This window comes from Vicia villosa, linkage group LG2, assembly GCF_029867415.1.
Source record: "Vicia villosa cultivar HV-30 ecotype Madison, WI linkage group LG2, Vvil1.0, whole genome shotgun sequence".
NCBI classification, from domain to species: Eukaryota; Viridiplantae; Streptophyta; class Magnoliopsida; order Fabales; family Fabaceae; genus Vicia; species Vicia villosa.
The window spans coordinates 166,535,736-166,548,649 of NC_081181.1; the positions used below are offsets into that span (position 1 = coordinate 166,535,736).

The 12,914-nt window shown below is 34.1% G+C and overlaps 1 protein-coding gene across 1 annotated transcript; it reads left to right on the forward strand.

Moving 5' to 3' along the window:
- Positions 1–286: 286 nt before the first annotated feature.
- Positions 287–10,827, forward strand: LOC131650571 (exocyst complex component SEC3A-like). Its single transcript, XM_058920278.1, has 20 exons — positions 287–588; positions 1,458–1,528; positions 1,854–1,934; positions 2,604–2,671; positions 2,779–2,881; positions 3,142–3,290; positions 3,510–3,627; positions 4,435–4,539; positions 5,304–5,405; positions 5,483–5,620; positions 6,278–6,406; positions 6,507–6,587; positions 6,680–6,754; positions 7,256–7,417; positions 7,501–7,639; positions 7,765–7,829; positions 8,337–8,507; positions 8,594–8,670; positions 10,545–10,626; positions 10,804–10,827. Exons 1-20 carry the CDS (start codon positions 414–416, stop codon positions 10,825–10,827), a joined length of 2,115 nt encoding a protein of 704 aa, XP_058776261.1. The 5' UTR covers positions 287–413.
- The last annotated feature ends 2,087 nt before the right edge of the window (positions 10,828–12,914 follow it).

The window sequence follows — 12,914 nt, forward strand, 5'->3', positions numbered from 1 at the left end:
GTTTACTATAATTTTTTTTTATAATTTAAAATTAAACAAGTTTTATAATTATTTTTAAAAATTTAAATTTCTACATTTGAAACAAAAATAATAATCTTAAAAATACCAAAAAAAAAAAAATTTTAAACCATAAAAACAAACACAATCATATATATTCACACATGTACAATACTCCTAATACTCATAAAATAATAAAAAAAACATTAATATTTTTGTAGCGCGAAAACGCGCGAAGTGACACGTGTGTGTTTCAATGGAAGCAAAGAGAAAGATCCAACCGAAACCGTTTTCAACTATTTTCACTGCTGAAAATAATAGTCAGTGTTTCTTTGCATCCTTGTGCGCATCACATTCACATTTTTCTTCTCGGAAACTTTTCATCGGTCCTCGATTTTGAGATCAGAGATAAGAAAATGGCGAAATCTAGCGCCGACGATGCTGAACTCCGGCGAGCTTGCGAGGCTGCAATTGAAGGCACGAAACAGAATATCGTCATTTCCATCCGTGTCGTCAAGACTCTCGGTACCTGGGGAAAAGCTGCCATGCTTGGTCGTCAAATGGCTAAACCTAGGGTTCTCGCTATCTCTAGTACGCGCTTTTACTCTTTCACTCTCTGCATTTTCTCTCTTAATTACTAACATTTATCAATAATGCTCCAATCACTGTTCGCAATAAATTTTCGTAAAACGCAAAGCTAAAATGAATTAGTTTGTCATTGAAGAAATTGAAATGTAGCATTCGTGCATTCCGTATGCGTCTTGTAGGCCTCGTTACATGAATCAGCTATGAAACATGGACGACACAGATAATAATTTCAAAAATAAATAAATTAAATGTAATATAAGTGTCGGTGTCAGTTTCGGACACGGATGCTGATACAGACACATCTTTTTCCAGAGGAGTCGGTGCTACAATGTGAATCATTGCTTGTTTTGGGAAATGTAATATTTACTCGATTCTGATTTCTGAGGGTGTGTACAAGCTAAGGGTACGTGTTTAAGGGTTTACTTGATTTTGTAAGGAGTTACTAACATGTAAGGTTTATGCATTCGAATAGTTGATTCTGAGTTATGAAATAAGTTAATAGGCAATTTCTGTTCTGTTTCGTAAACAGCAGGCACAGCGGGGGATTAAATCAGAAATCAGAAAGTATGCTTCTCTTATTTTAATTTAATTTAATAAGTCATTGTAGGTTTTACCCTCTTGTAGTTGGTATAAATGTGCGGAATCAGCATTTGAGACATTAGCTCGCAGTGTATCTTATCTTGTTTATATATTATATTGGTAAGATTCTATTGAAAAGGAATTGAAAGGGAGATGAGAGAAGTTAACTATTTTTTCCACCACTTTTCTCTGGGTAGGTTGCATGTGGGGTCACCTTGCGGTAGTGTTGCAATTTGTTGTTTAATTCTTTTTTTTTTGTAGGACTGTTAGTGACAACATTCTAATTTGTGTAGCGAAAGCGAAAACTCAACGGACTAAAGCTTTTCTTCGAGTCTTAAAGTATTCAAATGGAGGAGTGCTTGAGGTGATTTCCTTCTCACCTGAGAAGCTGTTTTTTTCTTGCACATTGTTAGTATTGGTTTTTGTTTTTTTTATACCAACGTTTCCTGTTCATCCCATTCCATAATCCCTAAGGCAATCGCCCTTGCTGCAAGGTTTAGCGGTATCCATTTTGCTTCATCTGAAGTGAAGAAATTATCTACCTTGCCTTTGTTGGTTAGAGAAACAGATAAACTGAAACGGATTGAGCTAACACCTCACAGCCCCCCGCCCTGAGTTTGTCTTGGTTAGATGTTTTAAAGTTCAGTGGAAAAAGACTTGTTGTTGTGTAATATTTATGGTTCTTTCAGCCTGCTAAGATATACAAGCTGAAGCATCTCTCAAAAGTGGAAGTAGCAACTAATGATCCCAGTGGATGTACATTTACTTTGGTAATGTTTTATATTTTTCATTCTTCCTCACAAATCTTTATGTTGCGAAGATAATTGATTTAGGACAAACCGATCAGGATGCTCTGCTGATAACCTAGGGTCCCCCTACTTTTTGAATGAAGAAAACTTAACACATATGCTCATGTTGTAATAGAAATTAAAATTGTACTAACAACATACTCTCTTACACACTCTTTTCAACACACTTTTTATTGGTTGAAATTCATATGGGTCTCACTAAATTTATGCCGGGCTCACATCATTTAGTGGACTCCATTTGAATTTTGATCAACAGAAAAGTGTATTGAAAAGAATGGTGTTGCCAGCTCTCTCCGTGTACACTGAAGGTCAATTGATAGACCCAATATAAAGCCACCAATTTCATAATAAGCTATTTTTACTCAAAAGATGAAATAAGATACGCAAAAATAGAATGAAATCCCTAAATAACATTAACAGATGACAATAAAGAATCCCAAATCAAAAACCCTACTTACAAAATTAAAAAAGCTAAATAAATAATAAAATTAAATAGACAGATTTACTGCAATGTTCTTAGTATATTCTCTGTTTCTGGAATCAAAGCAAATCAAGATACACCCATTTTCTTTTACTTATCTTTTTTTTCCCCGTTGGGATGCGGATTACTGATGAATATACATCTTACAGGGATTTGATAACCTTAGAAATCACACTGTGGCTCCTTCACAGTGGACAATGCGCAATATTGATGACAGGTTATACCATTGAGAGAAACATATAATCTAAGCACATAAATTTCAACCGTCTATAATTGTATGTAAGGAGATGGACTTTTGTTCACTGTGTCTATTACATTTTTCAGGAACCGCCTTCTGCTTTCTATCTTGAATATTTGCAAAGATGTCCTAGGTCGCCTTCCTAAAGTTGTTGGCGTAGATGTTGTGGAGATGGCTCTTTGGGCTAAGGTGCGTAATGGTCTTCTAATGCTTAAACTTGAAGTTTCTTTACAATCAAGCTACATTTATTGTCTTGTAAACCTGTTAAATTTCAAGTCTTCAACATTTATTACTTTGAATGGAGGGTGTTTTCTCTCATTAGTGATCTTGAAATCCTGGATTTAATGCTTAGAATGTTAAACTCTAATGGCAATGCCCTTAATGAGTAATTTTTGTTAATTATTCTAGACCTTATGTTCTGTCTATTTATTTTCACCAATGTGATATAGGAAAATACACCTGCAGTTTCCACTCAAAATAAACAAGCAGGTGGTGCTACTGTTGAATATGCTGTCAATGAGGCAGAATTGAAAGTCAATGTTGAAAAGGAGCTTGTCTCCCAAGCAGAGGAAGAGGACATGGAAGCTCTTTTGGGAAAGTAGGTGCTATCGATCTGTCTTCAAATGTATTCTCAGGTCGCATATTTGTGATGTGCAAGCATATGATTAATGTCTTATGGGTGCAGAGGATTTATTCAATGCCATCGAAAGCAACTTTCTCTCTTTCGTTTCTATAAAAGTTAAATCATATATGTTTACTTTTTATTTTTATAATACCAATGTGCAGAATTAAACTGTCGTAGTTTTTGAATGGGCAGTTATATCACGGGTATTAGTCAAGCAGAGGCATTTTCTGAAAGGTTGAAAAGAGAGCTCCAGGCTCTGGAAGCAGCAAATGTGCATGCTATTTTAGAAAGTGAGCCTTTGATAGATGAGGTACAACTACTCTTTGAGTTAATTATTACCTTTCTTTTGCTGGTATCACCTTATTGTTTATTTGTGTTTAACAGGCCCTTTATTTTTATGTATTATATTGTTGCTTAATTTCCTCCACTGTGAATTCATAATGTTACACTGAAAAATGAGTTTATTTGTGTTTTCAAGTTATGATTATAATTATTTAAAATCAATACAGCTTCGATTTTTGACCTTCTTTTAGATAAACCAATTTGCTTGATTAATTCATCGTTTTTGGGCCTAACCCTACCCCACAAAACTGACATGCGCCCAAGTCTTATAGACACTATCTAAAGTCACATCTCTAGTCTATGTGGATTCTCAACCTCCCTTCACGCTCAAGACTGAACATTTGAAGCACAAAGTAATGAGGGATCTCAAAACACCCTTTAACACACACAACTGGACATCTAGAGTGTGTGCAGATGATGGTGGAATAACAGAGATCTTAATCCAATAACGGGCCTAGGATAAGCTCTAACACCATCTTAGGTTTTTGGCATAATTGAACATCCTAAAAAAGACTTGTAAGCCCTACTTAAGCCATATCTCTAGTTGATGTGAGACTCAACAATCCCCTTTCTAAATCTTTAACCTTGTGCAGATATTTTAAACTGCAATTTTGTATCATCATTTCCACTTAAACCATTAAAGTTGTTGTGGTAACAATACAATGATTGGAAAATGCTTCCTCATTTTATTAATCCTCATGTTTCTCATAATCGGTTGTTTAAATTGCATTCACATGTTTTTATGTAGTGACACATACCAATTTGTATCTTGAAGGTGTTGCAAGGGCTTGAAGCTGCTTCAAATTGTGTGGAGGACATGGATGAATGGTTAGGCATGTTTAATGTGAAACTCCGACACATGAGGGAGGATATTGAATCAGTAAGGGCTTGTACACTTCAAGCTGGAGCACATTGTGCCTATTCACAATTTTCTTTGTGGTTTTATAGCAGTGCTTGTGAGAATCCATGTTCCTTAATTTGATATCTTAGTTTTTTTACTAGAGCATTGCATTGCGCATTCACAAGTCTAGTAGGTTATTTTTATTTTTTATGGTTTGATCTGTTCTTTTTCTTCATGCTGTTTTCACCACAATAGCAAAGATGCTTTAGTTGTTTTATTGTTCTTTCTTTTCTTTTCTTTTCTGTTTACTCTGTTGTCTAATTATATTAGAGTAGTTTATATTTATTTTATTTTAAAAGATTTATCTTCCCCAAACAAAATGAAAATGAAAAGTTAAGTAGGAGGAGAAGCAAACCATGAAAATACTTGAAACTGAATAGGTTGTCTTTCATAGGGAGAATGAACTAAGAAAGAAATGAGTAAATAAATTCAATGATATCCTAACAGATACTAATTATAAATACAATATCTCAACACTTCCCCTCAACATGGTGCATATGATGTATATGCATCCATCTTGTCAGATATGTAAGTAATCTGAGGACTCTGAAGAGATTTATTAAAGATGTCAGCAAGTTGAGGGGATTGATGTGTTATTTAATCTCTTGTTTGTTTTCTTTTATCTGTAAGGAGGTTTCCATATCATCATAATCCTTTATAAAAATCTTATGTCTTAATGATTTCCTTCTTTGATGAATAAAATGATGTCTTCATCTTTTTCACTTTACTTTTCTCATTTCTAGATTGAAATCCGCAATAACAAGTTGGAAATGCAATCAGTAAATAACCAATCTCTCATTGTTGAGCTTGATAAACTTGTTGAGCGATTGCATATCCCTTCTGAGGTATGTCTTTACCTGATGACTTTTCATAGTTTTGAATTTAATCTAAATATTAATTTAATGACATTTATTTGCTGTAGTATTCAGCATTTTTGACAGGAGATTCATTTGATGAAGCGCAAATGCTTCAAAATATTGAAGCAAGCGAGTGGTTGACCGGGGCCTTGCGCAGTTTTGAAGTGTCAAACATAGATCCTACTTACGCAAAGATGAGAGCTGTATGTTATTTTCCTTAATTTTGTAAAAATATTGAGGCAGAAATTATGATTTTTCTTCATCAGCTGCTCCCATTTTGATTAGTTTGATAAGTTTTTTGTCCCCATTTTGATTTGTGAGTCTCACTAAGCAAATAAGTTATTATATATGGGCTGTAGAAACTAAAGAAAGTGTTGAATTTGTATGGTTTTTGATAGGGTAAGAGGAAGAGAGTATACGATTGAAAAACCTGGAACTGACCTTTTGTTTCAACTAGTTCTAAACATGTAATCCTGATTAAATAACGAAAGGAATCATAAAAAACTAAGGGTTTGTTGATCAGAGAAAATATTTTCCACTTTCATTTTCTATTTTCACTGGTAAATCATAATAATATCACACATTGCCATCTTTGTTTTCCTAGTTTCAATTATTTTTCATTGGACGATGTACAAATCCTTGCAAACACAAAATAAAGGGAACATTTTATGATTATTAAGGGAAACAGAAGATAATGTTAGAAAATATTTTCTCAAACTAAAGAAACCTTAAGTAAATATGATAACCTATCTTAAGAGATAATCTAAATTACTCTAACATGATGATATTATGAGATATTTTCCCATATTTTTAGAATCTAAAGGTCATTGGCTTTAATGGCGGTTTTTCCACTTCTGTAGTTTAAAGAGAAGCGAGGAGAACTTCAAATAATAAAATCTACTTTTGTTAGGAGAGCCTCTGAGTTTTTGAGGAATTACTTTGCTACTTTTGTTGATTTCATGATGAGTGATAAGAGTTACTTTTCTCAGGTATTTTCTGGAGTTATAAACTTTAAGTCTTAGAATCTTTAAGTTTTTGATAAAATAAAAAGAATCTTTAATTTTCACTATGTCTACTTGCTCTAAACAGCGGGGACAGTTGAAAAGGCCAGATCATGCTGACCTGCGATACAAGTGCAGGACATATGCACGCCTTTTGCAACATTTAAAGGTTTAATTAATAATTAACTACAGCGTCTTCTCAAAGTTTTGTTTTACATATATTTCTTGTGTTCATTTCTTTGTGTTCCCCTCAACATGCAGATTCTTGACAAGAATTGCTTGGGCCCATTGAAAAAAGCTTATTGCTGTTCTCTAAACTTGCTTCTTCGCAGGGAGGTTTGACATTATAAATACTCATTGTATTATTGTTATTTTTATTTCTTGGTCATTTGCTGGTAAAATCATGCTATGACCTACACTTATACTATATACTAGTCCTTGCCACTGCTTTCCTATATTAGAGTTAAGTTACAGACTACATATGTGTTATTGTAAAAGGAAATAAAGAGATTATTGTTAAAAAATTTAGGGTATGTGTAATTTCTATAGAAATCAGAGTTAGAAAAGTAGATTAGGGGGAGACTAGTAAAGGTAGATAGAGACCTAGAAAAATAATGTGCCCAATTATTAATTAGGATTATTAAAATGATTTTCTCTGATTATTTAAATGATTTTTCTCTATATGATTCCATTTGATCCAATTAACCAACTCTTCTAATCAATTATTTTTTGTTCTTTATGTTGAAATTATTTTGGGTTCTAAGTCATACTAGTATTGTTATGTTTTGGTAGAATAGTTTGTATGCAAAATCTAATGTTTCAAGCATCCCTTCACAGGTCCGTGAGTTTGCTAATGAACTTCGTGCTAGTAATAAAACTTCTAAAAATCTAACAGAAGGTTCCATGGGATCTGGTCAGAATGCAAATTCTACCGACTCTTCCGTTGCTGATGCATATGCAAAGTTGCTCACTGTTTTTATCCCACTTATGGTGGATGAGGTGAAAGTTCTTGATATTTGCTCCTTGAAACTTGTTTATCTTCAATAACTTAGATTTGTAACTGTTCATGATTTATGTTTCAGAGTTCTTTTTTTGCACACTTCATGTGCTTCGAAATTCCTACACTTGATGGTAATAAATCAGGACTTACTGATGATGCTAAAGATGACGATGATTTGGGAATTGCGGACATTGACGATAAGGATAGTAAATCAAGTACAAGTATTTCATTATCAAAAAAAATATCCTTTCTGCATTTTAAAATTTTACAAGTCACTATGGTTTGATTTTTATTTGTTGTGATCAGTTGTTCCATAGTTTTGCCATTTATTAGTTCAAATTTCCAGGTATAAATTCTGTGGAGCTAGCAGCTTTAAATGAAGCACTTCAGGATTTGCTTGATGGAATTCAAGTATGCATAAAATAAAATTACTAAGCTATCCCAAATTAAATTGTTATCTTCTCACAATATTAAGTAACTAATAAGGAATAATTTTGAAAGAAAGACATTAAAAGTGCTTAGATTTGTTGACATTTGTTTATATTTAAGGTTAAAATGTTATGAAGTTTTTTGCTTTTAAATAAGGTCAGATGGAGTAACTTATAGTGCCCAATGATAATAATTGGAATATGTATTCTTGAAAGAGTTTAATAAGAGTTGTGGTAGTGATTGGCGTTTGTTCATTCTTTGTAACTAAAACTAAGCCTTATCTCAGGAGTAATGAGAAGCTCCGTCGAAGGAAATTCTCCTAGTTTTTACAATACATACACAAATTTTCTTGTATTTCTATTATCTCCCATTTCTTTCTCTCTTTCTTACTTGTTCTTATGTTTTCCTTCATATTTTGTTTCTGTGGAACTTAAAAATAAGTTAAAAGACAACTATTATAAAGCTGCTTTGTAATTTATATAACTTCAGGAAGACTTCTATGCTGTTGTGGAGTGGGCAAGCAAGATTGATCCTTTATGCTGCATATCAATGCACGGAATTACAGAACGTTATCTCTCTGGTCAAAAAGCTGATGTAGCAAGATTTGTCTGCCTTTTGCTTGGTGACCTTGAGTCTCGTATATCTACGATGTTTAGAGGTGTATGTGACTAATTTTATTTAGAATTTCCAATTAATTTTGAAAGAGTGAGACGTTAACTCAATTCATCTAATTGGAAACCTTTTAGTTTGTGGATGACGCTTGCCATCAGATTGAAAGAAGTGAACGCAATGTTCGCCAAAGTGTCCTACCCTACATTCCCAGGTAAAACGACTCTTTCCCTCAAGAAATCAGCATGTTTTAGAATGATATCTCAGTGTCCACTTTTTAGTTTTTTTTCTTCCTGTTATACAAAATTTAGAATGTTGAAAAACCCAGAATAACCTGCCTACTGCATGTAGTGAAAAACTCTGTAACTATTGAAGATTGTTAAACAGGGAATCATTATCTTCTATTGTGAACCTCGTTAATTTCATACGTAAATCATTTTGAGTTATTGAGAAATTTGTTTTTTTTTTTTTTTTTCTCTCAGTCCACTTTTAGATGAAACTATGAATATGCCAACTAAAGTTGCTGATCTGTGATACTGACATGACATACAAATAGATGAAAGAGAAATGTTGATGACGATTTTGTCAAATTAGCACGTATGCTTATTTATATGTATATCAAGATAGAATATGTATAAATGTTTAAACTATCAACCTTATTGATTGTTATCTCTTATATTCATGTGAGAAGCCAGTAATGTGTGTGCTTAATGTGAAAGAGATAGAAAATTAGATAATGTTTCTGATTTCGTCCTTTGTCCCTTGATAACTGTTATTAGAGTATAGACATATTATAAAGAGGGTAGTATTGTAACAACACTGTGCTGAGTCAGCACAGTGAGGCTTGAGGTATATAACTCAGTCTGATTCATTGTTGTAACTAATTCAGAATTCTGTTATGAATATAGATCCACTTTCTCTCTCTTCTCTCTCTTCCTTTATACTCTAGCTATATTTCTAACAACTGTCACATTTACAACAACAAAACTGTCCAAAAAAGATTGTCACTTTCCATTTTCAATGTACCCTATAATTAATACTATGTGCAACACTTTCATGTTATTTTTCACTCTGCATTTATGATAAGGAAAATACAATCACTATCTCTTTCTTTTGGTTATCTCATTTTCTAAATTTGTGTGAAATAGTCAAATACAACAATTATTGTGAGATGGAGCAATTTAGAGATTTTAGTTGAAAATATAAAAGATGTTAATCTTGACCATATATTGTTTTGGTCAATATTTGATCCTCTCCCTTGTCAGGTGCTCACTTAATATTTCCCTTATATATGTAGTTGCGTACCTGTCTATGAAAAGCGGAAAGAGAAACATTTCAAAACTACTAACATTTCTTAAATTAATAATTGAAATTCTTTTTATAAGAATTGTGTTTGTCAAGCATTGATCCTTATTTGAATAGTGGTCAACTAGTTAAGTGTCCACGAAGTCTGTGTCACATGTCCAAACAGGACATTTGACAAGGAGTATTCTGACATGTGTCATATGAAGGTTGTACGGGTCTCCACATAGGAAATGTCCCAGACACCGCAACACCTCAAGAATAAGTTTATGTGCTTCATCAACCACTATTTTTCAAATTATTACTAGTGTTGACGTGCCAGTGTTACTTTTGGTGTCCATGTTTTAAAACTACTAACATTTCTTAAGTTAATAATTGAAATTCTTTTTATAAGAATTGTGTTTGTCAGCATTGATCCTTATTTGAATAGTGGTCAACTAGTTAAGTGTCCATGAAGTCCGGGTCACATGTCCAAACAGGACATTTGACGAGGAGTGTTCTGACATGTGTCATGTGAAGGTTGTACGGGTGTCTGCATAGGAAACGTCCCAGACACTGCAATGCGTCAAGAATAAGTATTTGTGCTTCATCAGCCACTATTTTTCAAATAATTAATAGTGTTGACGTGCCAGTGTCACTTTTGGTGTCCATGTTTGTGTTAATACTTCATAGGTTGAAGTCAATAAAGTTTCCCCCATATTCAACCAGCTGCACTCTTTAGTTCCAATTCGTATTTATTGTCGCAAATATCCGGGCTTAAGTAATGTTTTAATTGTTTACTTATAGATTTGCAACCCTTGCAACGCGGATGGAGCAGTACATTGCTGGACAGTCCAGGGATTTGGTTGACCAAGCGTACACAAAATTTGTAAGTGATTCCTTTTAAGCTCTACATTGTTTTGTGCTATCTCACATTGAACTTACATGATAAATCTAGTTAATTTTAAGGTACTTGCTTTCTTAAAATTAAGAATATTGTAATAAATCTAGTTAATCACCCTGCCACTCTTGAATATGTTTATCTACTTGTATTTTTCTTTCATAGCTGAGGTTGTGGGAGAAGAAATAAAGTTAAGGTGTTCTCTTTTTCATGCTTGTGTTGCATTTAATTGGAAGTTCCCCAAGCTTTTACTTTTGATTTTAATAATATTTTGTTAAAGTTGAGCAGTTTGATTTTAGGTGTGGGTGTCCGGATGCCAACCTAGTTGGGATATATGTGCCTTCATCTTGTTGGGATATCCGTGCCTACATCTTTTGCTACGCTTTAACTTTTTGCTTAAAAAATAAACTTGGAATATAATTGCAAGAGCTATAATCCTATGGTTTCTATCTGTGAATATTCTTCAAGGTTGGAGAGTGTCCTTGCATGTTGGAACTAAGGTTGTTTTTATGTGTAGGACAAGTGTTTAGAAATATTGGAGGCTTTAATAAAAACTTGATAGGTAGGAGAATTCTTTATGGAAGAGAGAACTTTGTATTTTGCTTGATACAAATGTGTGAGATTACATCTCTATTTATAGTACTCTAAGGAGAACTCTAGATTCACTAATTCTAGAGAATTCTCAACTCTAGATATCTAAAGAGTATTCTAGAGAATATTACAACCATAAGAAATATCTAGACACTCTAAACACTACAAGAATTCTCTAGAAACACTACCCAAAATCATCTAAGCCCAAAATAACTAAGCCCAAGAATACCACTAATAATTAGGCTCAAATCAAGTTTATATTTCAACATCCCCCCTTAAACTTGATTTGTGACTCCAAGCATACTCCTTAGCTTCACGAAAGATTCCAACTTGAGTGGCTTGGTGAAAATGTCGGCAGCTTGATCTTGAGACATCACATACTTCAACTTCACCTCCTTTCTCTCAATGCATTCTCTTATGAAGTGGTAACGTGTCTCGATATGCTTACTTCTTTCATGAAAGACGGGATTCTCTGCTAAAGCAAGTGCAGATTTATTGTCAACACATATTTCCATAGGATCCTTTTGTGGCATCTTTAACTCTTTCAACAAGTTCCTTAGCCAAACTGCATGACAAACACATGATGTGGCAGCGACATACTCGGCTTCACAAGTTGATAGTGTGACTATAGGTTGCTTCTTTGACATCCAAGTGAAAGCAGTATCTCCCATAAAGAACACAAAACCAGTAGTGCTCTTTCTATCATCCAAGTCTCCACTCCAATCGCTATCACTATAACCAACAATGTCATAATTGTTAGAAGAGTAATAGTGCAAGCCAAAGTTTGTTGTACCTTTGATGTATCGAAGAATTCTCTTTGCCGCCTTGAAGTGAGTTGTTGTTGGAGCTTCCATGTAGCGACTTACGACTCCTACGGCATAGAGAATATCCGGCCTTGTACATGTCAAGTAACGTAAACTTCCAACCAAACTTTTGTAAAGAGTTGGATCCACGATGTCTCCATTTTCATGCTTGCTCAGCTTTCTTCCACATTCCATCGGGGTGCCAACTGGATTGGCGTCATCCATCTTGAATTTCTTAAGTACTTCTTTGACATAACCTTTTTGGGTGATGAAAATTCCTTTGTCTCCTTGCTTTACTTTGATGCCAAGATAATATGCCATGAGCCCCAAATCTGTCATCTCAAATTCATTTGCCATGTCTTTCTTGAACTCTTCAAACATGCTCGGATTGTTCCCTGTGAAAATCAAGTCATCTACATACAAGCACACAATCAAAATATCTCCACTTTGCGCTTTGATATAAAGTGCATGCTCATATGGACACTTGATGAAGTTCTTGTCTTGAAAGTACTTGTCGATTCGAACATTCCAAGCTCTTGGTGTTTGCTTGAGACCGTACAATGCCTTCTTCAACTTCAAGACTTTTTCTTCTTGCCCTTTTACTTCATAACCCAATGGTTGCTCGATATAAACTTCTTCTTCGAGGAAACCATTCAAGAAGGCCGACTTCACATCCATTTGATAGATCTTCCATTTATTTTGAGCTGCCAAAGAAATGATCAGTCTAATAGTTTCAAGACGAGCAACGGGAGCAAATACCTCATCATAGTCAATTCCTTGTCTTTGACTATATCCTTTCGCCACCAATCTTGCTTTATATCTCTCCACGTCTCCTTTTGCATTCTTCTTCGCCTTGTACACCCATCTTACTCCAATTGCTTT

What these genes read in the sequence shown, in the direction of transcription:
- LOC131650571 (XM_058920278.1), top strand. Translation starts at nt 414, where the DNA reads ATGGCGAAATCTAGCGCCGACGATGCTGAACTCCGGCGAGCTTGCGAG. An exon ending in CAAATGGAGGAGTGCTTGAG is followed by an intron (nt 1,529 to 1,853) that starts GTGATTTCCTTC and finishes TGGTTCTTTCAG; the next exon opens with CCTGCTAAGATATACAAGCT. An exon ending in TATCTACGATGTTTAGAGGT is followed by an intron (nt 8,508 to 8,593) that starts GTATGTGACTAA and finishes GAAACCTTTTAG; the next exon opens with TTTGTGGATGACGCTTGCCA.